We start from the raw sequence: 21541 nt of genomic DNA on the forward strand, positions 1-21541 counted from the left end.
ATTCAATGGAAAGATAAAGTTCTAATTGAATAATTCAGGCATTTCTTGAGTAAATCCATGCAATGTACATTATGCTAAAAAAATCATAACAAATAAGTAGACTAATGATGCGATCAAAACGTGAAGCTTTGGTTTACCACACTGGTAAACTGGGTCATTATTTTGGTTGGGGATGAAAATATTGTAACATAACAGGCCTCAAATGCGTAGAGGATAACTGCTTCTGTCCACTCCACAAAGCATTTGCAGTAAAATGTGTCACTAAAATTCACAATAAAATCCAAATGTTCATTCTGAAAGATAAGTCTGCACAACATCCACTTTTGATAATCAGATTATGGTGTTAGAAATGAAACACTCATTTTATGGAAAGCAGTCAATTCAAAACAACAAACAGTGAATAATTTTTGTCAGAATTGCTTGTCTTTGGGGGGAAAGGCTTAGGCGTAAGGAACTCCCACTAATTAGGTCAACAGGTGTGGCTGTGACCAGCACCTGTAAATCAGCTGCTGGGGATCTTCAGAACACATTCAGCTCCTCTCCCTCAGAGCTGCTTTGTCCTTTGGGCTTATTGTGCTTACAGTAAACCAACTGTGGCTGTAGTTGCTTTTTGTTTGGCTTCTGTTACATTGCTTCATGCAGCAACCCATGCGACAGTAAGTATGTTTTTCCTTTGTTTTTTCTCTTTAAATGTGTAGAATTCATTTTATCTTTGGAATTCCTTTAATTCCAGGTTGCTCTGGAACTTGATTGTGGCACTTTTTGCCTTGGGTCAAGCATGGCGAAACATGATCAGTCCTCAGCCAAGTAAGCTTGACTTTCATCTGTTCAATCTCATGAGCTTTTTAACAAGTGGTTTAACTAGCCCTCTCAACAGGCAGTGGTTTAAAGGCAGACTGTGTTGGTAATCTGATGAGACTGACCCTAGATGAGGCTCTCGCATTGGGGAATCAGCTTGAAGTAGAAGCACTCAGTAAGTTTCAAGTTTTATCAGATGTAATGACTCTAGCCAAGGTACAAGTTACTCATATGCTGTCTCTGCCATCCAGATGGCACCCAGTACATCTTGTTGACACCCAGTCTAGCTGCTCAGTGTGGCTACAGCATGGAGTCAGATCCCTGGGGCAACACTAGAATCTACACCTCTCTGCTAGGGTGCTTTGTTCAGAATAAGGTTTGTTTTAGTGCAGTGCTAAAGACTGTGGCTTCAGCATAACTGGGCTTGGTGTAATATAACTCTCTGGACCTTTAGGATGACATGATGTTCGGTGTTGGACTGAAACTCAAAATCTACCGCCAAAGTCCTTCTGATGTGGTTAGTCACGATGTGGCGCAGACCTGCAGCTATATTCACCGGGCTCCCCGAGAGATCCTTTGTGACAGGAACTACATGGAAGTGGGTCACAATCTTTAAAATGACTTCACAGCTAATGTAGAGGATAGTTTTGAAGTTATTTTGTCTTGTAGGTTTCAAGATACATGGCTCCCCATGCTGAAGAGGATTCCAAAATCAACACAATCCCTGGTGTAAGTATAAATGGCTGGTAAGATTTTCCTAAAGCCTAGCTTTCCAGCCAAAATGGTAACTTTTTCTTTTTTTCCTCCCCAGACTTCTGAAGAAGTGTCTGGAATCTGGAAGATGACATTTTTCACTCCTGAACCTATATCAATGGTCTTGAAGGAAGCCCAACAAGCTGGTTACAGTGCCATGACTACAACTACCCGTGTGGTTGTACGAAGTCCTTACAACACAGCTGAGACTTATTCAGAGGCTGTAAGTAGAGTTGAACTGTATGACATTAGCTGCTTGAGCTGTAAGTGACCCTAAATATAATCATAGGTTGCTGGAGTTCCCATGGAAGTGTTGAAGGTGAGCATTTACCACAAGGCTCAAGATGGACTGAGTGTCTTCAACTTGGCAGCTGCTTGTCCCACAGGTAAGTCTCTAAATAATCTGGCTTTACATGACATTTGACTATCAATAGCCTGACTTATTGTTATGACTAGGTGGCCTCCTGTTCACTGAGGACCTAATCTCTTGGCATGTACCTCGCCGTGTGACTCCTTTGTTGGATGGAAGCATTAGACTTGTAGAAATGAACATGGGAATCAATGGACTGAGGTTGGATAAAGCTCAGATGGCTGCAAGGGGGTACTATCTGTATATTACAGATTTCTATATTATTGTGGAGATCCCAATTGGCTCGCCTGATGGCTACTACAAGGTTTGTTGAGGGCTCTTGATAAATGTATATTGTAACTTTCCAATATTAAATCTGCATGTTCAATTGCAGAGCCATGCACCAGACTTCCAGTACCACATCACCTATACTATTGAGCCAATGCTAGAAATCTTTTGGAGGGCAGACCAAACTCAACAAGACACAAGATATAAGATCTTGTTCCCCATTACCACCCCACCAATGCCTCGTCCTCCCTACACCGATGACCGTAAGTTTCACTAAAAGGAACCTGAAAGTGGTATGCTGCAAATTTTTAACATGTTTGGTCTCTCAGGTACTGTGCCAGAAATGAGGGAATTCAACCTTTACATTGGAACATTCCTTCATGATGTGGAGCTGAGAAACATCACTTTTGCTACTGGAGTCCTTACTGTAGAAGGAAGCAATACCAGAGGGTTCACTGTTCAGCAGCATGTATTTGACAATGGAACATCAGTCTTCTCTATCAAAGTTCCTTTTGATACTGATGTCATCTTCAAGCATGTATGTTGGCTATTGCAGGTATTCTTGGCTTATTGATCCACTTTTAGTTAATCCTAAACTCTCCTCCTCTAAAGAATCCAGAGGTCTTGGTGACTACCTACACCCTCAGTGTAGTCTTTGGCTTTGTCATTCTGCCTGAGGAAAGTTCATTTGCCCATGCAGTGGAATTGCAGGCATCTCTTCAGGATGTTGGTAAGACTTGTAAAACCTGCAAACTTCCCTCTGCTCTAATTGGAAAAACTAATTGACTTTACTACTTCCAGTGTTGCCTACACTCACTGGCACTTGTGACCAGGAGCAGTTCTACATTACAGTGAAATATGGCAGCCAAGGGACCAACTTCAACACAATGGTTGGTGGGTTGAACTTGACACCAGAGTTGGCAGAAGCCTACAATTTTAAAGGCAATGCCACACATGGCAGCATTGAAGTGCCATATACAGCTGCTAGCTCAGCTTTTGAGGTGAGACTGCAAATCTGAACTGTGCGGTGAGCAGAAACTAGGGACAGCAACACTGAATAGCTTCTCCTTCCAGTTGATCACAACAAATTCAATCCGAGCCAGATTGGATGTGCTTGTGTGGGACCCAATTACCAACTGGATTCTTTCTGACTTGTTCCTGGCCTGCTACTTCCCTTTGACAACCACCAGTACGTACATGCATATAGCTACTAAATTCTATTGCATTGCATCTAAAACTTCCTCTTTTCCTTGAAGGGTGCTACCCCAATGGAACAATCAGTGCTTTGGCTGTGAAAGTGCAATCTGTGCCCAATCTTGACCCGAGCTGGCTGACTCTAAAGGACCAGTCCTGCACACCAGTCTCTAGCAATGATCGCTTTGCTCAGTTTACCTTCAGTGCTGACTCCTGTGGAACAACTAGAACAGTAAGTCAATATTTAACTACTCAGTACTTAGACCAAGACTTAACATGTATATTTTTCTTTAGTTCTTCGACCACTACATGATGTACGAAAATGAAATTGGCCTGTACTACAACACTGAGAAGGACCTTACTCACACATCACCTGTTGACCCTGAATACAGGTAAGGCCAACTGACTTTTAATATGCTGTGGGATTTTTGCTGACTTCATCTTTCTGTAGGCAAACTATCTCCTGCTACTACGTGGTTAATGACACACAAAAAATTGCCTTCCATGCAAAGTCAAGACTATATCAGCCAAAGGCAGAGATCGGTTCTGGACAAATGATTGTCCAAATGAGGCTAGCAACAGGTAAGGCTGCTTCATGATCTAAATATCATGACTACTTGCTGTTAATCATAACTATATATGGACACTCTCCTCTCTAGATTCTTCATATAAGGACTTCTATGAAGCTGAAGACTACCCAGTGGAGAAATATTTGAGGGAGCCACTGTACTTTGAAGTTGAGTTGGTGCAGTCAACTGATCCTCACTTGGTGTTGATCTTGGATAACTGCTGGGCTACGCTCCAGAAAGAGAGGACCTCGCTCCCCAGCTGGGACATTATTGTAGCCAGGTAAAATCTTAAGCAACTTCAAATCCTTAAACTTGTGGTCAAGTAACTTATTTACTTTCTGCTCCAGTTGTGCATATTCCGGCGACAGCTACACAACAGTGTTCAACACCGTCTCAGTGGATGACAGAGTTTCTGTCCCTTCCTGCTACAAACGCTTTTCAATGAAGATGTTTGCCTTCATTCAGGAAGAGCAGGTTCTGAAGCATGAGGTAAGTGTCTAAATCAATGGTACCCAAAGTCGGTCCTCAAGGGTAGGCGGCCTGCACGTTTTAATTTGCTCCCTGGTTTAATGCGCCTGGATCAAATGATGGCACATTATAAGGCCTAAGATCCTTAACATGCTGACAAGGTTGTTGCTACCACCAAGGAGAGAACTAAAACATGTAGGATGCTAGCCCTCCAGGACCAACATGGGGAACCACTAGTTTAATTTGACTGTAGGATTAAAAATCTGAGTAATGGAAAATAACACTCTAATTTACAGGTTTATGTCCACTGTGACTTGGAAATTTGTGACACAACCAGCCCTGCACAGGGTATCTGCCAAGGCCAATGTGCTAATCTTGCTGTGAAGGGTACTCTAAAACAAATGAGAAGGGGTAAGTTTGTCTAGTTAAAACATACTCTTAAAATTGCAACTTCATCCAATCCTGATGTCTATTGCAGGACAAAGAAGCACAACCTCAACCCACCAAAAGCAGATTTCCTCTGGACCTATTACAATGAACAGTTTTCAATAAACTCCAAAATATATTCTTGCCTTTGATAATGTGATCTATTCTTGTAGTTAATCTTGGAAGCTTTTAACGGTTTGGCCACTAGATGGCAATTCTTCTATAGACATTTAAATCTGGCACTTATAAAAACTTCATGAGCTGAAGAACTCTCCAAACTAGATGAACAGAACTACTAAAATCTTCAGGCAAATGAGCCACATTTTGTCCTGAGAACTAAATTGCCAAGGGTTAAACATCTCTAGCTAAACTCAACTGGTCTAAATCTTGTTGGATCTCCAGGGAAAAACTACTAGTAGGCCCTAGAGTGAAGTTTTTTTTTTTTTTTTTTTCCAAATACATCAACCATTAGGTAAATATTTTGAGAATCAAGTTTTCTAGAAAAAAGTTACCAAACATTTTCTGGTCATCCAAACTGGAGTAAAAAGAATAAACTTAAAAGATGCAACTGCAGGTGAAATATTTGACCTGAAAATCCCTTAACTCTTGTCTATAGAGTTGTGGTGCTTGGAAGCTGAATGTTGCTTCTCCATGGTTGGTTCTGGGGATCCAGACTGGAAAATCTGATGGGTGTGGAAGGTATTTTAATCTGTTTTCTGTGGGAACATAAGTGTGTTCCCACACATTGTGCCACATTTTTAGACAAACTGATGGGGGGGGGAGAGAGAGAGGATGCAATTGACAGAAGGGGCAGCATTCTGGATCAGCTTTTTTTTTTTTTTTTTTTTTTTTGGTCCGAAGACACTTTCATTAATCAATGCAACTAAAGAAATGCATGGATGAGTTTCTCTAAATCTTGCTGAGACATTAGTCCTCCAACCCTGGAAATGTTCAGGTGATTGGCAAACTTTGACCTGAATTTTCAAAGCGAGTCCATTGCTACACCCAGAATTCAGGCCTGATTGCTAGTTTCTAGCTGTAATAACTGAAGCTGTGTGCCAACTCTAGATTGTTCTTCTTTAGGTCCAAAGAACTTCAGTTTTGTATCAGGACTTTAGCAAATATTTGCAATGTAAATTTACTCCAGTTTATGAGCACAATATTTCACACAGTCCATGCAAGACCACTGGAGTTGATGCAGTCAAACCTAATAGCTGGAAATGATTCATATTAAAGTGATTTAGAGCTGCAGCATGTTTCAGATTCAGTTCAGTCACTGCAGCCATTTACCAGAAAACTTTAACCCTAGAGATCTTTACATTCGGTTTACTCCCCTTGTCCTATAGTTAAAAAATGACCTGCCCTACCAAAGCAGATTAATTGAACTTTAAATAGATTAAATATTTTGTTACACAATACAAAATGTTACACTTTTTTTTTTTTAAACCACAAACCAAGTATTGTAAAGGTTTATTGTAATTCTATACATTTTCAGTAATTACTTCTGAATCAATTATACTGAAAGGGGGGAAAAAAGGTCAATTTGGAACTTTTTTTCAACAGTTCATTCTTTTGTTTTTAAGGAAGCAAATTAGAAAAATACCTCATTATAAAATGTTGCTTGATTCTGTTAACTTTCAACATCAGCTGTTAATGTTGAACAAAACATTTAACATTCTGCAAAATTATGAGATCAACACAAGACAGAACATATTCTGCTCAGTATAAGGTATTGAAGATGAGATAAACTTCAGGAGATGTTCATCTGCTAAACATCCTCAGTTCAATATAAGGTGTTAAACTTATGAAGAACATCCCTGTGAGTGGATATTTGTCTTAAGATGTTACGGTGAACAAAAGACATTTAATGTTCAACATGGAATCTTCAAGAAAATCGTCATAGCATGAAGATGTTCTTCACTGTATGAAGCCGCTCCTACATTGAACATATTCAGCACAACAATATGTCCAACAGATGTTCATCTTATCAAAACTTAAGTGTCAACATCTCAGGCACTGATTCAATCTGAGAAGTAAGTATAACTGTACATACCTTTAGATACAAGTGTTACAAGATCTTTCCTAATAAACTAGTCTAAACCATGAACAAACCTATAGCACCAGTAACATTAAAGGCATAGTCGAATTAAAAACAATTTCTCAGCTTTGCAGTCAAGTTTAAGGTGATTAAATTCAACTTCACCATCTCTGCTTGTTGGTATGTAAAGTAACTTGTTAGGCTAAACAATAGTGTTCACAAAAAGAAAGCAAATATTGAGTTTGCAGCTTAACCTGTGGTAGATTAAAAAGTCCAAATCCAGTTTTAATTTCAAAAGTGTTTATTTTTAAAGATTCAATTGTATTGGGCCAAGAGACGTATATTCAAAGCCATAGACATGTGAAACATCACGTTTTTGACCTGCGAAGAGGAGACATGGTAAGATTAATCTTTCCTCAAACAGGTTAAGTCTTCAGAGTGCTGTAGCACACTAAAGCTGAAATCATCCATCTCACCTTTTGTTGTCTGCTTTGGGTTTGAACATTGGCCTCCACAAATGCCACCAAGGGGATTTTTGGAGTCACAGATCACAATATCACAATGCACAAAAAGCTGCAAGATTAAGATGTCATTTGGCTATGCAAATGTAACAAGATTTATACACCCAACCCAAATTTGTAAGCTACCTTGGTACTCATGTCATCTTTGCCATCAGCAAAGGCAAACTTCTGGATCTCAAACCGTTTGAAGTGGGAGGGATACCTAACCCTGGCATCAGTCCAAACAGGATGAAAGACTACCTGGTAAGTGTCAGCTGGGTTTGGACAGCTGCAGAAGGTGTCAAGTTAGTTTTGAATGAATCTTAAAGAAACTAGTCTAGATATTTCATTTTGCAACAGCTTCACCTTGACAAACTGTCAAGTGTCACTGTAAAAATACCCATTAATTATCAGATCCCATCTGGGTTGGGATGTTCTGTCTTTGCCTTGTGTTGCCCAGCAGTTTTCCAACTCAAGTGAAACCAGAGGGTTAGTAGATTTCAGCAGCTCCACCTCAAAGCACAGTGGCTGTTGTTGATATTTTGCTAAGGGATACTCTTCAAAGTTTTGAAATGCGCTGTAGGAGTCATCTAAGAGATTATGATATTTAGTCACTTAAATCAGGTACCTTCTCAAATCTGAGGTTGCGTTTTAGTCCATCCTTACCCAAAGCAAGCCTCATTACAACTTGCAACTGGCCTTTAGCGTTTTCAGCATAAGGTTCACTCCTGCGAGGTCTTGTGTTAAAGGCCACAGTCTGGCTTGTGTTGATGTCGTAGAAACAGGAAATCTTTAAACTGAGAATTTAAAGCAAAATTTTAGTACAATTCCCCAACCTTCAAGTTGTCAATCAGTTTTTAAGAGTTTAAAGCTGAAGCCTACTGATACTCTGGTTCCTCTGATGTTGGACTCTTTTTCATTAGAAGTTCATCTGGCAGTGAGATCTCATTTTCGTAGAGCATGGCATTTGTCATGAACTGAAAAAAAGTTACAAGTTCAGCTGTGTAGGAAAGACACCATTTAATCATTGAGTGACAATGTACCTTCCTTGTTGTACCACATGAATTCACTGTGAAGACAAAGAAAGCAGAACGGTCATCACTGTGGACAGGGCCACAGGAAGGATCCGCAAGGGTGAGATGGCTGGGGTTCAGCAAGGGCACTGATTCCAGTTTTAAAGCCAGAGCAGTCATTGTGCCATTTGGAAAGCATGCTAGAAGAGAACATGTTTACCATTAGTATTTAACAAGGTTACCAAATGTTAGGGTGGTTATAAAGGCAACTTACTTGTAAGTGTTGAAGGAAAATTGCAAGCTACAGATAATTCTTGAATTTGAAAATTAGTCTCTGGATTACTCAAAACTATATCAAGCCTGCTTCTAGTGGAAGAAGGTTCAATGGCCTGAAAGGAGGAATTTTGCTTGAAATTAGACAGTGTGTCCCTTTAAAGATTAAAATACTTCAGAGTCATACCTCCACTGCAACATCAAGAGCTGAAAATGGCACAACAAAACTGAAGTGTGTCCCGTTCTCCATATAGTCATAATGCTGAGCCAAACTGGGGGTCATGTAGCGCTTCCCCACCATTGTCTGAAAGTTGTAGCCCGGGCTTCCATATTTTACAAGGATATAGAAGTTATAGTTGTCACAGCCGCCAGAGACAAAAGGCGGGACTGTCAAAAAAAACAAAAAAATTCATGAGTGTTCAACTAGTGCAATTTGAATTATTCAAGTCTTTATAAATGCAGACCAATATCCTGGACGACAGCTTCCAAGTAGGCTTTGTGAGAGAATGCAACAAGCTCATCCAGGATCAGCAGACCAAAAGTCAGGTGAAGGGAATAGACTGTCACTCCCTCTCCAGTCTGATCAAGAGACAATATTAGAAGACATGCCAAACAAGACATTTCTCACCCATCTAAAATGTTTACCTGTTGCAAGACTGCAGGGTCTGCAAAGGGCACTTGGAGGGTAAAGACCTTCAAGCTGGTGTTAGGAGACATGTGCTCCAAGATGTTAAAGCCTCGGGCACTGCAGTCTGGCATTGTTAGAACTTCAGCAGGGAAGGTAATGTTCATTAGAGCCACATCAGCAGCAAAATGTCCAAGCGTCATCCTGAACATCTTCTCCCCTGGAACTGTATCTGCAAGAAGATAAAGGCATGAGATAAGCTTGCAAACAAATGGTCAAGGAAATACATAGCCAGTTACTCACTGTCAATAAGTTCTAAGGGTCGTGGTAGCAGATGTGTTGTGATATGAAAAAAGACTTTGTATCTCGTTTGTTCACGAGTGGCACCTTCGGTCCAAAGCAGCTCAAGCATTGGCTCAATCATGTAAGAGACGTAGTACAGATCACCTTGAGTGTGGCTCTGCAGGAGTGTTTCAGTTCATGCAAAGGCCAAGAAAGACAGGTTAGCCAGCATTGCCTATCAGAGTACATTTTGCAAGCCTAAAGATATTTGAAACTTGCCAACAGCATGCTTCACAGATTAAATGTCATAAACCAGGTTACCTTGTAGTAGCCACCAACACCCCCAATGGGAAGTTCAGTGACAATGTAGAAGTCATTGAGTGCTACAGAGTATCCTTTGGCCTGCATCTCCACAGCGTCAAGCCTTTGGCCATTTATGCCGAAGTGCACCTCCAACAGATTAAACTGTCCAGAAGAAGTCATTGGGTCCATCTGCCAGGGCAGGTACCAGGTGATTGTGCTTTGAGTGAAGAAGACACTACCTGCAAGTCAGGCACAAGACCAATTAAGAACATAAACAGATAACAGTTTAAATTTTGTGATGTACAAAGTTGTGCTCAAGTCTTTGCTTTGTTAGCAGAAGCTTGTCATTTACTGCCAGGTTATCATTTGAGTCTGTGGAAATGTATTCAAAGAATGTAGCTCTGTGGCATATATTTCGAAGCCATAGAGCAGCTCCTCAACACCAAAAAATGTCAAGACTCCTTAGCCAAAGCAAATGGTTCTTGAAAATGTGCTTACCCTCCTGGATTGGACAAGCAGCTACAGCATCAATTTGTGTTGCAAGCCACTTCTTTTCAAAGATTGTTGACGTTTTGAAAATTTTCATGGGAACCCCTACTACCTGGACGTCAAAAATATAGAAATTTTATGAGTGACGAGCAAATATGAACCACATCATGGAACAAGAGTACAATTATTGCACACAAGTCAAGATGTGCCAACTGAATCTTTGACAATGAGAGGCCTTAGTCATTGTCACTTGTCAATAGATATGAATATCTATTGATAAGTCAGATTAAGCAGTTCTCAGGCAACAATTGCCTTTTACTCACTGTCTGCATAAAAGTTTCTGGTGCAATCATTGGACTTCTCAAAACCAGCCTTGTAGGAGTATTTCCAATGCCATATCCACATTGCTGTGCTGCAAGCAAACTCATAGGTTTCTCTCCCTCCGGTGTGAAAAACACAACGGTTGTAGCTTTGAATCCTGCATCCATAGACCGTTTCTGCAAATCAGATACAAGAGGGCAACTTTTATTCAGGCATCCAGAAGTTAACTCCACTCAGAGTCAAGCAATCTCTAGAGTTCACCTCTGCAGCATGACGAGGGTTTGAAGGCTTTGAGCCGTGGATAGGATGTTCAGGCAGAGGAAAGTCATCCTGAGTTGCACGTTTTATTGACACCTACAGGGGATAAAAAAATAAAACATTCTATTAGCTGTGAGGAACAACAGTTATTCGGATCAGGACCTAGATTTCAGTTCACTCACTTCCATGTAGTTATAGTCACAGATGACTTCTCTGGAGGCCCAGACATCATACTGGCAGGTTTCAGCCACCTGATACACCTCTTCTTGAGAAAACTGATTCCCTTGAATGCGAAGTTGTAGTGCAGTTGTGAACAGTTCATCATCCTGCAAATAAAGGAGTGTCTTATCAGGTAACAAGGCTTAAGGAAATATTTTTGATTAGAGAGTTTTAGTCTTGTTACCACATTTTGTGCAAAACAGTTTTGGAGGGAGATATAAATTAAGGCATTCCCAAATGAGTCACTCTTCATACTGAAGCCACACTGCGCTGCAATACTTGGTGTAACAACAATTGCCGTGTTATCTAGGGTAAGAAAATTTACACATTTTCAGCTTTGGGTATAAAATTTTGATTTAGCAAGAGCCAAAGCAAGCAGGAGCTTACTAATGATAACACCAACATCCAAAAGGCTTCCTCCAAGTGGCCCAACATCCACACGCATAATATTCCCCAAGCATTTTGCTCTGATATCTGCATTTAAAGAAGAAAAAAAGCTACATATGCAAGAAAACCCTGCAGAATTGGCAAATCTCTGAAAATACGCCACTTCAAGACAGATAGCCTTACTTATAGGGGGCTTCTGTTGAGCCTCTATGTTTGCAGCCACTAGCAAGAAAAGAATCCATCTAGGAATAAGAATTAAAAACATGAAACACCAAATCAGGAACTGGAATCAAGTTTGATTCAATGAAAAACCATGACACCTCAATAAAGGCAGATGCCCCATTGTAAAGTCTGTGGGAGACTGGTAACCTCAGAGTTCCTATGTCTGCCACTTCTTATAAAACTTGTCAAGAGAAAGGAACTCTGCAGGTCAACCCTTTGGATGTCTAGGGAGAATGTCCCTGTCCCTGGAATATAGCCACTCACAGGTGGATCCAATTACAGCCTTTTGGAGATAATTGTGTGGAGACCCTGAGCTAATGTTGATTTCCTGCCAACTGGTTTCTGCGTTTTGTCTTGATCTATAAGATGTATGGAATGCTGCCAAGAAAAGACTATGCTTATACAACAAAGCTTAAACAAGTAGTTTGACAGAAATTGAATTGGGAATAAAAATGCTTAGATATTTGTAGTGCATCAGCTTTTTAAAAATGCTAAAAAAGTGTTTATTTTATTTTAAACTCTGGATCTTTGGGATTCTAATTTTACATTTTATGCAATAAATGCATTTATTTGGCTCAGTATGTGCAAATAAAAAACAGATTTGCTCATCTGGAAACTGAAAATGATTGCTATTTTGGCAATATGTTTTTTGCCAAATAGCTAATGATTAGTCAGACTGAAGGATGAGTGTCTATGGAGTCCTTGCCTGTTTTAGGCGTAACAATTGATTAACTTGATCTGGAATTCTGCTGGGTCATGCAAGCAAAAAGAGTATGTTTTGATCTAAGTCTTTCCGGTGTAGCTGTATGCGTCGTGAACCTCCACCCCAGTCTCAAATCCTCTGCATTATTTGACAAATTAAATTTTTTAGGATAAACCTTAATTTAGTTCAGAACATCATTCACCATTAACTCTGGGCAGCTTATCCTGTTCCCACTAAAGAAAATCAACCTGAAACTTGATGCTGTCACCATCATGGGGATAATATTTTTAGGGTCATGTGGAGTGTTAGTTTTAAATTGTGCATGCTGGCCAAATTTTCTTATTTTGGTTTCTTATCATCAGATCACTCTCTTCTGTTTAGTTCTTAAGCTCCTTCTAGTTGACTGTAATTCAGTGACATCAACATAAAAAGTGGCTGAATGTGTATGCTACACTTTTTATGTTGATGTCACTGAATTACAGTCAACTAGAAGAACTAAACAGAAGATATATTTTACATATATCAAAGTTTTTGGTTGTGGAAAGAATGTTTTCAAATGTCAATGCTTCTGGAAGTAACTTTAAAGCTACTCTTTCTCAGGGAGAGTGCTGTAATTCCTTTTTGCGGTTTTGCTTGGCGGTCAGCCTGACAGCAGTACCTTCTCAGAGAGGATTAAAATGTCTGATGTTACTACTTCACTCTGTTCTTTATGCACAAGCTGATTCAGCTCCTTCAAGCTACAGAGCATTCAAGCAAAAGCCAAGACACATTTTTAAACAATAAAACATTAAGGAGTTGCAGGTGCAGTCTTATCAGATGGAATAAAATGTGCTGTTATGATAAAAAAAAACCGGCAGTAGAGTGCTGCAACAGTCAACATTCAGGAACATCAAAAGCCTATTGGTAATAAAGCCACAAAGATTGTTCGGTTCTGCATCGCTACATCTTTGCAGGCTCTCTCTCTCTCTCCCTTGTCCTCTCGCCCCTCCCTGTTCCTTGTAAAAGGCAACAAAGTGCTGCCGCTTGGCTGTCCCAGCTCCAGCTCCTCCTGTCCCGTCTGTGAGGCTGCGGCAGCTCACTGTCCAGCTGCTTCTCCTCATGTTGCTCCTCTCACCCCACATGGTCTTGATGGCAGCATATCAGTGGAACATGGGAACAAAACCAGTTGCATAAAAGTTATTTAATGGAAAGAAAGGCTCAAACTACAGGTAGGGTTTATGTTTTTGTTTTGTATTTTGTTCAAGTGAAAAGTGTTGGAAAACCTGTTAAATTATATATATATATATTTAGCAAAAGCTTATCATGGATAGAAGCAAGATGAACTGTTGGAGGATAATATTTAATGTAAAAATGTAGAAAAGTGATTAATTTTAACCTGTTGCCTGAGATTATTTTTTTCCCTTTGTCTCATTATAATCCAGTAACCCGGTAAAGAAACATTCTGTCAAATTATTATTATTTTTTTCTTAAAGTTAAATGCTTCAATCATAAAACATATTTTATCATCAGTCCAAGAAAAGCTGATTAACACAAAGGTAATAATTCTCTTCTTAGGGTAAGGAAGCTACCAAAACTAACCTGGCCCCTATGTGAACATGTCATTGCCACTTAAACCTAGTTACTTGTGGCAATAACTGTCATTAAATTGTGAATGAGTGTCTTACAGGACAGGTTTAATTAAACTACTTTGTAAGATTTTTGAGCATTAATACCCTTTTTAGGGTCCTGCAGAAGTGTCTTAATTTGATTTAAGTCTAGACTTTAGCTTTCTTAGTTATTTTTAGTCAGCTATTTAGGGAAGTACTTTCTAGAGTGTCATGGATTATTATTGTGCTGCATAATCCAAGTGGTCTTAAACTGAGCACTGCTGCAGACAATCACACCACTGCCAAAAACTTTGACTTTTTGTGATGTTCATTCTCTGAAATACTACTAGTTTGATGTTAAAATGTAACGGATGACCATTTCTTTCTTTTATCACATAACAGAAAATTTAAATAAATGTCTTTGGGGTTATCATATTGCTTTTTGGCAAATGTGGAGTGGGACAATTTGTTCTTTTTCGACAGTGTAGGGTTTTGCCTTGGCTCTCTCCAATGCAGGTATTTGTCTCTATTTTCTTACTTATTGATGAATCATGAACTGTGGTTAAAAAAAAAAGACCTGTGGTGCTTTGGACATATTTCTGTGTTGTTTTGTGATTTTATGAATGAGTCACTAATGCACCCCTTGGAGTAATTTTGCTGGCCAAATTGGCCAATTTCGCCATTTGAAAACAATGGTCCTTTCAGACCAGAAGTCCCCTCTAGAGTGACTGATAATCAATAACTTTGTTTCAGCTCTTTTCTTGACTTTTAGCTTATTTCTTTTTGTCAGACAGGTTCTGTTAAGGAATTCCTTGGTTCTATAGGTCTGGCAGAAATCATGCCTGGGTGTGTCGAATGAAACCAAATAATGTGGTTAATGAGGTGGAAAGAAATATTTTCACAAAGGAGCCAGGTTTGTTTGGATCACATGCGCCAAACTCAAGAGCAAGGGACCAAATCTGGTCTACCATAGTTTTTTATATGGCTCTCTAAACTCTAGAGGGAATCTTCATAAAAGCAGTTACATGCTTTAATATTATTTTATCAATAAAATCAAACCAGTTTTTTTCTGGCACAACCACATTCATAGTCTTGATATGGCCCAAAATAAAAATGAGTTTAATACCCTTGGAGGATTCTTTTCCCCTAAATATGTGTATAACATTATTATTTTAAATCTTCTGAAATTATGTTTACCTGATACTAAGATGAGATGACAAACAAAAGAAATGTCTACTAACAGGGCAAATACTTTTACCACTTCCGGGTTTTACTGCAAATACTTTGCTCATAATGTTTTAGGACCATGGGGTATGGCCAAATCCTCCACCAACATGGAAAAGAGGAGGACCAAGTCAACCTCAACGTGGGAGGCGTATGCCACAAAGTGGACCCAGACATGTTGCTCCGCTTCCCTCAGACACGCCTGGCACGTCTGCTGCGTTGCCCGAGTGAGGCCGCCATCTTGGAGCTATGCGATGACTACAGCCCAACCGAGAGAGAGTATTACTTCGACAGGAATCCTCGCGTTTTTCTCTGTGTGCTCAACTTCTATCACACGGGTCGCATCCACATGATGGAGGAGTTCTGCATTTTTTCCTTCAGTCAAGAAATTGAGTACTGGGGCATCCATGAGGTGCACCTCAGCCCCTGCTGCAACACCTGGTACCATGGGAGAAAGGAGTACATCGAGGACAAAGACTGGGACATCCAGAGTGAAGAACAGGAGCCGAGCTTTGATTCCTCCTTTGAGGAGCTCTCCGCTCTTGATCAGGACCTGGCTAAGTTCAAAGGGGCATGGTGTGGAGAAGTGAGAAGCTACATCTGGCTCAGACTGGAGGATCCCGCTCACTCCAAAGCTTCAAAGATTATTGCCATTGCCTCCCTCAGTGTGGTGTTGACCTCTATCATTGCCATGTGCGTCCACAGCATGCCGGAGTTTCAGCAGGTGGACGATAATGATCGTCCCATCGAGGACCCTGTCCTCGCCATCCTTGAGGAGATTTGCATTGCCTGCTTTTCCGCAGAGTTCATTATCAGGTTCGTTGTTGCTCCATCCAGAAGAAAGTTCCTTGGAAACCCTCTGAACATCATCGATGTTGCTTCCATTTTGCCGTTTTACTTCACTTTAGCTCTTGAGAAATCTGACGAAGAGAGCATGGAGGAGAGCGAAGACCTGGAAAACGTGGGGCGGGTAGTCCAGGTTCTTCGACTCATGAGGGTTCTCAGAATCCTCAAACTGGCACGCCACTCCATCGGACTGCGAGCTCTGGGTGCAACCGTCCGCCACAGCTACCAAGAGGTGGGTCTGCTCATTCTCTTCCTCTCAGTGGGAATCTCAGTGTTTTCTGCCCTCATCTACTTTGCGGAGAAGGAGGAGAAGGACACTGATTTGGGGACCATCCCTTCAGGTTGGTGGTGGGCAATGATCACGATGACTACAGTTGGTTATGGTGACACATGTCCTGTGACGGCAGCAGGGAAGGTGGTGGCCACCTTATGCATCATCTGTGGCCTGTTGGTGGTGGCGCTGCCCATATCTGTGATCTTTAATAAGTTTTCAAAGTACTACCAGAGGAACAAAGCCATGGATGTACAGTGTATCACCAAGCCTGAAAGACAAGACCCTGAACTCCCGCATTATAATATCAAAGAGCTGTTCACAGGTAGTGTGTACCCCTTCATTGGAAGCCTTGCATTCAGGAACAGTGTGAGCAGCAGAGAGGACGACACTGATGCCTCCAGCTTCCAGGACATTGAGATGTGTGATAATGACACTTGTGAAAATGGGCCAGCAAAATGAGATTTCTGCCATTACACACAGCATCACTCCCTTTATGACAGCAAGTCAGCCTGTGCCTCTGGGGCCAGTACCATCACTTACCTTACCGCCTTCCTTCTTCATGAGGTTCGACAGAGAAATATGTTGGGCCACAACTTTTTTGTTCCGTGTCTGTATGTGTGCCCGTAAAATACACTGTGTCACTAAAACCAGAAAATCTAAAGGGAATTATCTGCAACCTCCTCAGAGGTTTGAAAGCCCATTTTCTGCTAGAGAAAACTGTAATGATGCATGTAGGAGCCCATAATGTTAATGTTTTTCAAAGTAATGTCGTTTATTGATTTCCTCTGCTTGCTGAAAGTTCAGACAGAGACGTTGCCAGATGCGAGAGGAGTACAGTTTGCAGTTTGCATGGCCCGATTTGAAATGCATTTTTGGAAAGCAAAATATTACAATGTTTGTATGAAAAAGTAAGATAAAGCTGATTGGAAGAAAATGCACATCTCTCTCAGAGCACTGTTAGAGCACAGGTTGTTATTTTGCTCCTGTGAGCATGAAATAAAACTTTATTCTTATGTGGATTCAGATTTTTACCTTCATTTGTTTTCCCTCAGACAAAAAATGTGCTCTCAAATCTAAGTTAAAGTATTCCATTTAACTGAAAATACAATTAAGATGCACATGAATCTCCATTTATCTGCTCACCCTTCTCTGCTCTTCAGAGTATTGATCTCCTGTCCTCTGTTGTAATTTCCACTTGGATGATCTGCTGCACCACAAAAGGAAATTTACAAAACTCTGGTCTCTGCAGGGGCTTCAGTGCAGTCATGCAGTTGATTTGAAGCATCTTCTGACACAGCAAGATGTTACCTGAAACCTTTATTTTCTGTCTGAAATTAAAGTTCAATTTGTTTCCTTTTTATTGCAAAATAACATAAAAACTGTAAAAGGAAACGATCATAAATGTCCGTTATAAGCAGCTGGCATCTTGCACACTATTTTTCATATTGATACTAATATAAACAGATAAATCCAATTACTCTCAGGTGATTCAGTGAGTTTAGTAAATGAGTTTCGATCCTTAGTGTTTCTATCAGATGTGCATCACTTTGTAGATTAGCATATTGCTTGATTCGCATTTTGTGTTCAGTTTTCTTAGCTTGACTTTAGTTATATTGACAGACCAAAACAAATCCACATACTTTTTGGTTATCTATAAATTGGCATGCAGGGATTAACAGTATACACAGCCATGCAAAAATATTCACAGCAATTTTGTAGCTATTAACCTCAGTGTGAGAGTTTGACATTCCTGTTAGAAAGTGATTAATGGTTTTTAATAGCTAGAAAACTGACATGTATTTTTCAGTATCTAACAGGTTTTCTTCAGACAGGCCAGCTGACTGCTTTGACTGTTCCCAGGACAGGACAATCTTAGATGCCCCTATGACCCTCCCCCACGTGAGTTATTGCTCAACCATTGTTTCTATGATTTCATTTGGTGAGAAACACATTTTTTTTAAATATTGGAAAGCCTCTTGCATTACCCCAATCTTTAACTCAGACCATAAATTCTCTGCTCTTGGTCAATCAGCACTAAGGAAAATAAATTGTGCTCTTGTCAGGTGCCATTGTGCCTAGATACTTTAGCATTCCAAGAGGCATTTTAGATGTGTTTTATGTAAAAAAAGAAAAAAAACTAAAACTTGCAAATAGGCAAATTTGGAGTTATGTTCCAGAGAAAAATCTGTGGCGGAAGTTCGGTGTATACATTTTGACACAAAATATCTAGTTTAAAATTACATTAAAAATGGTGACAAAAAGTTATCAAATTACATAAAAGCTATTATGTAGGGTGGATGCTTGTAGATGAAACTTAACAATAAAAGCACAACTCAGATTTAGTTTTCCCAGTAGGCATACCTGATCTTGTAATAATTAATCACTATACAAAGCCCTGTGAGCTGGTTGCTTACAGATGTGGTGTTGTTAAAATATATTAGAAAAATACCAATTACGTGTAAAGGTCACAGCAAGTGTGTCTGCAGAAATGCTGCTGCGGAGAGAATGCATAGGTAAAGCACTATTTCATGTGCTTTACCTTTAGGCCTTTTTTATAACCCATGAAATGAAACCTCTTTTAATACATTACAGCCAAAGCGAAGCTGCTTACCCCAATAGTTTTATGGAAAAAATGAAGCCGTAAAGCTCACCGACTGGACGTGGTGGAGCACTAAAGCACCAGGATATAAGGTGTCACTGGACAATTGGATTCCTGTCAGAAATATTGGGATCACTTTTATAAGGGGAAAAGAAAACAGTAAAAAAAAAAAAAAAAAAAAAAATCAATACATTTATTTAAGCTGTATTTTAGATTTGTTAGTCCAATGTGAGAAATTGTGCTTCAATCCATTTCACATTTGTTTAATGGGAAATGTTTGAACACAGAAAAGAGACAGTAATTACATCTAAGTTACAGAGATGTCATGAAGAAGCTGCACAGCCTCCAGACAATTTTGACATAAAGTCCCCATAGTTAATAACAGTAAAACTGGAGTTGTTTTTTTTTTTTTTTTTTTTTTTTTACTTATTTTTTATACCAACAGCATCTTGCAAAAGCACTCATACACCTTTCTCACCTGTGTTTTACAAATGTAAACATATATTAGAAATATATCTATGTTTCTCTTCAGAAGTCACTAATTGTTACAAATAAATAGAATCCACACAAACTTGTTTAAAATGTATTAACACCTTTGCAGGGCACTTTATTCACGTGCCACATGTCAAGTGTTTGAGGAGAAAACAATTTTTTCTGTTAAGCTTCTGACATTTGTTTTGTAGGTAAGGTTTATGAACTTGTACAGTCCAAAATGCCCAAGGGTCCCTGAACGTCACACAAAATAAAAGGTCACTGTGAGCAATGATGAATGTGCATATGAGGAAAACAGGGTCTTGTAAGGCATAGTTTAAACTTTTTGGTTAATTTCTGCATCCTCCAGATTTGCTTCTGGTTTCCTTGCTACAAGTTGCTATTAGTTTAGAGTAGCAGCCACTGAATCTCACAAAAAACAATGAAATGGAATAAAAAAAATAAAAAAATAAATCACATTTTGCTGTATCCACAAATTTCTTTCCAACAGTTTAATTTGGTACATTTTTTTTCTTCTCACCTCATTCATAGAATTGATGGGCTTCAGTAAATTAAAAGCTGAGTTGTTATTATCACCAATTTAAAGATGTGCTTTCCCAGGGATAAGTGGAAGCTATTAAGCATGTGAATCTATATGGAGAGATATGTTAGAAGATATGTTTTTCCAGACCTTACTTGTGAAAAACAGCCCGGACATGTCCTGTAGCTTCAGCTCTTAAAACACAGTGTGCTGGATCAGAGCTGGTACATGGTGTTCCTCCCCGCAGAGTGTTGCCAGGTCACATCCACTCAGCTTTAACCAGCAAGTTTGTGGTTTTAGCTTGTGTCACACAGAACAAGGAAACCACTTTGAATACATTTGCATTCTGGTTTTTTTTTTAAATCATGTGGCTTTAATCCAGACTGGGTTTTTTTTTTTCTTCATTTTATTTAGAGTTGTCCAACCCTTTCCATGTTAAGAGCAGCAAATGCACTTGTTCACCCAACTTTGTAGTTCCAGATCTTAGAGGATAAATACTGCCTATAATTTTATTGTACGCATTACAATAATGTGCACAATTAAGTGTATTAGCACTTAAGTAAAGATATGGGGGTTAAAATTTATAAACAATTGTACATTAATCAGATTAGTATACTGACTTCTGAATATTTATAGCCTTTTGTGAAAAAGAAATAACCTCTGCTAGGTGAGGAATAGTCTTAATTTTGGCATTAATATTGTGCCATACTACTGAGGTATGTTGTTATAATTGAATAAAATGTTCAATTATATGTTGTGTTTCTGCAAATTTTGACCATTCAAACATGGTACCAAACAGCAGCCAATAGCTAGATAAGATGTCGGTGCTTCCCAGAGAAGACTTTAAGAATATTGAATTTGTTGTTATAGTTTCTGTAGTCTAAGCTTAAAAACTGCATCATTAAAAACTGCAGTTTTTTAAAAACAGTCTAGTCAAAGCACAATGTTCTCATAAAGGCTTATACAGAAACAAGGAATTGTCAAATAGATTTCCATCACACTGTAAAAACAACATAAATCACCTTCACCTCATCTTGGACACTGCAGTGTGACTTATTCAATTGTGAACACTTCAGCACTGAAGCGTTTCAGTAAGGTTTTCTGGGTATGGGTATGGTCTATTCTTGTATTAATGCCTAGAAACAGTCATTATAGAGGGCGAGGTAGTCAGATAATCCAGAGTCCCTTGTGTGGTATTGTGTCTGCCTCAGGGGGACCAGAACTCAGCTCAGCTTACTGCACACTGCAGCATCAGCTCCACTGTGACCTCTTTGCCTTTGTCTACAGATTCAATTCTGTTTGGGCAGTTTATATGGTAAAACACAAAAGGCTGATTCAAGCTTCCGGCATGCAACAATTGATTGTTCTTGGGATAGGTAAATGATCTGCATACATATTCTACCTTATAGCTACAAATTTAAGATTAAATGCTGGAGAGCAGGTGGGCAAGATTAGTGGTTTTAATACTTCCTTACTTCTTGTTCTTGGTATATATCAAAATATTTCTGACAAAATCTTTTAA

The 21541-nt window shown here is 39.5% G+C and overlaps 3 protein-coding genes across 5 annotated transcripts; 2 read left to right on the forward strand and 1 right to left on the reverse strand.

Moving 5' to 3' along the window:
* The first annotated feature begins 491 nt into the window (after positions 1 to 491).
* Positions 492 to 4984, forward strand: zpax1 (zona pellucida protein AX 1). 2 transcript variants are annotated; one of them, XM_044107323.1, is made up of 21 exons: positions 492 to 656; positions 734 to 807; positions 878 to 973; positions 1050 to 1174; positions 1253 to 1396; positions 1468 to 1527; positions 1610 to 1774; positions 1841 to 1937; positions 2008 to 2225; positions 2295 to 2451; positions 2518 to 2726; positions 2801 to 2918; positions 2990 to 3189; positions 3263 to 3377; positions 3445 to 3614; positions 3677 to 3774; positions 3834 to 3964; positions 4042 to 4231; positions 4299 to 4440; positions 4716 to 4830; positions 4898 to 4984. In XM_044107323.1, exons 1-21 carry the CDS (start codon positions 637 to 639, stop codon positions 4969 to 4971), a joined length of 2718 nt encoding a protein of 905 aa, XP_043963258.1. In that variant the 5' UTR covers positions 492 to 636; the 3' UTR covers positions 4972 to 4984. The 2 variants fall into 2 exon arrangements, with proteins under 2 accessions (XP_043963258.1, XP_043963259.1); XM_044107324.1 differs by having other exon boundaries at positions 497 to 656; positions 4716 to 4806.
* A 2182-nt stretch (positions 4985 to 7166) lies between these two features.
* LOC122825775 (zona pellucida sperm-binding protein 2-like) lies at positions 7167 to 12018 on the reverse strand. 2 transcript variants are annotated; one of them, XM_044107326.1, is made up of 21 exons: positions 11874 to 12018; positions 11737 to 11795; positions 11554 to 11640; positions 11351 to 11472; positions 11130 to 11273; positions 10951 to 11043; positions 10692 to 10865; positions 10378 to 10480; positions 9898 to 10118; positions 9598 to 9754; positions 9315 to 9526; positions 9134 to 9248; positions 8857 to 9056; positions 8671 to 8785; positions 8427 to 8596; positions 8266 to 8360; positions 8050 to 8180; positions 7784 to 7973; positions 7531 to 7672; positions 7360 to 7456; positions 7167 to 7264 (listed from the first exon to the last, which is right to left on the reverse strand). In XM_044107326.1, the coding sequence occupies exons 1-21, from the start codon at positions 11894 to 11896 to the stop codon at positions 7191 to 7193; spliced, it is 2724 nt and encodes a 907-aa protein (XP_043963261.1). In that variant the 5' UTR covers positions 11897 to 12018; the 3' UTR covers positions 7167 to 7190. The 2 variants fall into 2 exon arrangements, with proteins under 2 accessions (XP_043963261.1, XP_043963262.1); XM_044107327.1 differs by lacking the exons at positions 11351 to 11472; positions 11554 to 11640; positions 11874 to 12018 and having other exon boundaries at positions 7173 to 7264; positions 11737 to 11785.
* A 1529-nt stretch (positions 12019 to 13547) lies between these two features.
* Positions 13548 to 17556, forward strand: LOC122825776 (potassium voltage-gated channel subfamily S member 3-like). The gene is made up of 2 exons (XM_044107328.1): positions 13548 to 13686; positions 15367 to 17556. The coding sequence occupies exon 2, from the start codon at positions 15371 to 15373 to the stop codon at positions 16865 to 16867; it is 1497 nt and encodes a 498-aa protein (XP_043963263.1). The 5' UTR covers positions 13548 to 13686; positions 15367 to 15370; the 3' UTR covers positions 16868 to 17556.
* Positions 17557 to 21541: the final 3985 nt, after the last annotated feature.

Source organism: Gambusia affinis, linkage group LG22, assembly GCF_019740435.1.
Source record: "Gambusia affinis linkage group LG22, SWU_Gaff_1.0, whole genome shotgun sequence".
NCBI lineage: Eukaryota > Metazoa > Chordata > Actinopteri > Cyprinodontiformes > Poeciliidae > Gambusia > Gambusia affinis.

Bases quoted from the DNA above. Each gene is read 5' to 3' on its own strand.
- zpax1 (XM_044107323.1), top strand. From the start codon at position 637: ATGCAGCAACCCATGCGACA. The intron at 1,938-2,007 runs GTAAGTCTCTAA...TGTTATGACTAG, and splicing joins GGCAGCTGCTTGTCCCACAG to GTGGCCTCCTGTTCACTGAG. The intron at 3,378-3,444 runs GTACGTACATGC...TTTTCCTTGAAG, and splicing joins CTTCCCTTTGACAACCACCA to GGTGCTACCCCAATGGAACA.
- LOC122825775 (XM_044107326.1), bottom strand. From the start codon at position 11,896: ATGGGGCATCTGCCTTTATTGAG. The intron at 11,641-11,736 runs GTAAGGCTATCT...CTTTAAATGCAG, and splicing joins TCAACAGAAGCCCCCTATAA to ATATCAGAGCAAAATGCTTG. The intron at 11,274-11,350 runs GTAACAAGACTA...CTTTATTTGCAG, and splicing joins ACTGTTTTGCACAAAATGTG to GATGATGAACTGTTCACAAC.
- LOC122825776 (XM_044107328.1), top strand. From the start codon at position 15,371: ATGGGGTATGGCCAAATCCTCCACCAACATGGAAAAGAGGAGGACCAA.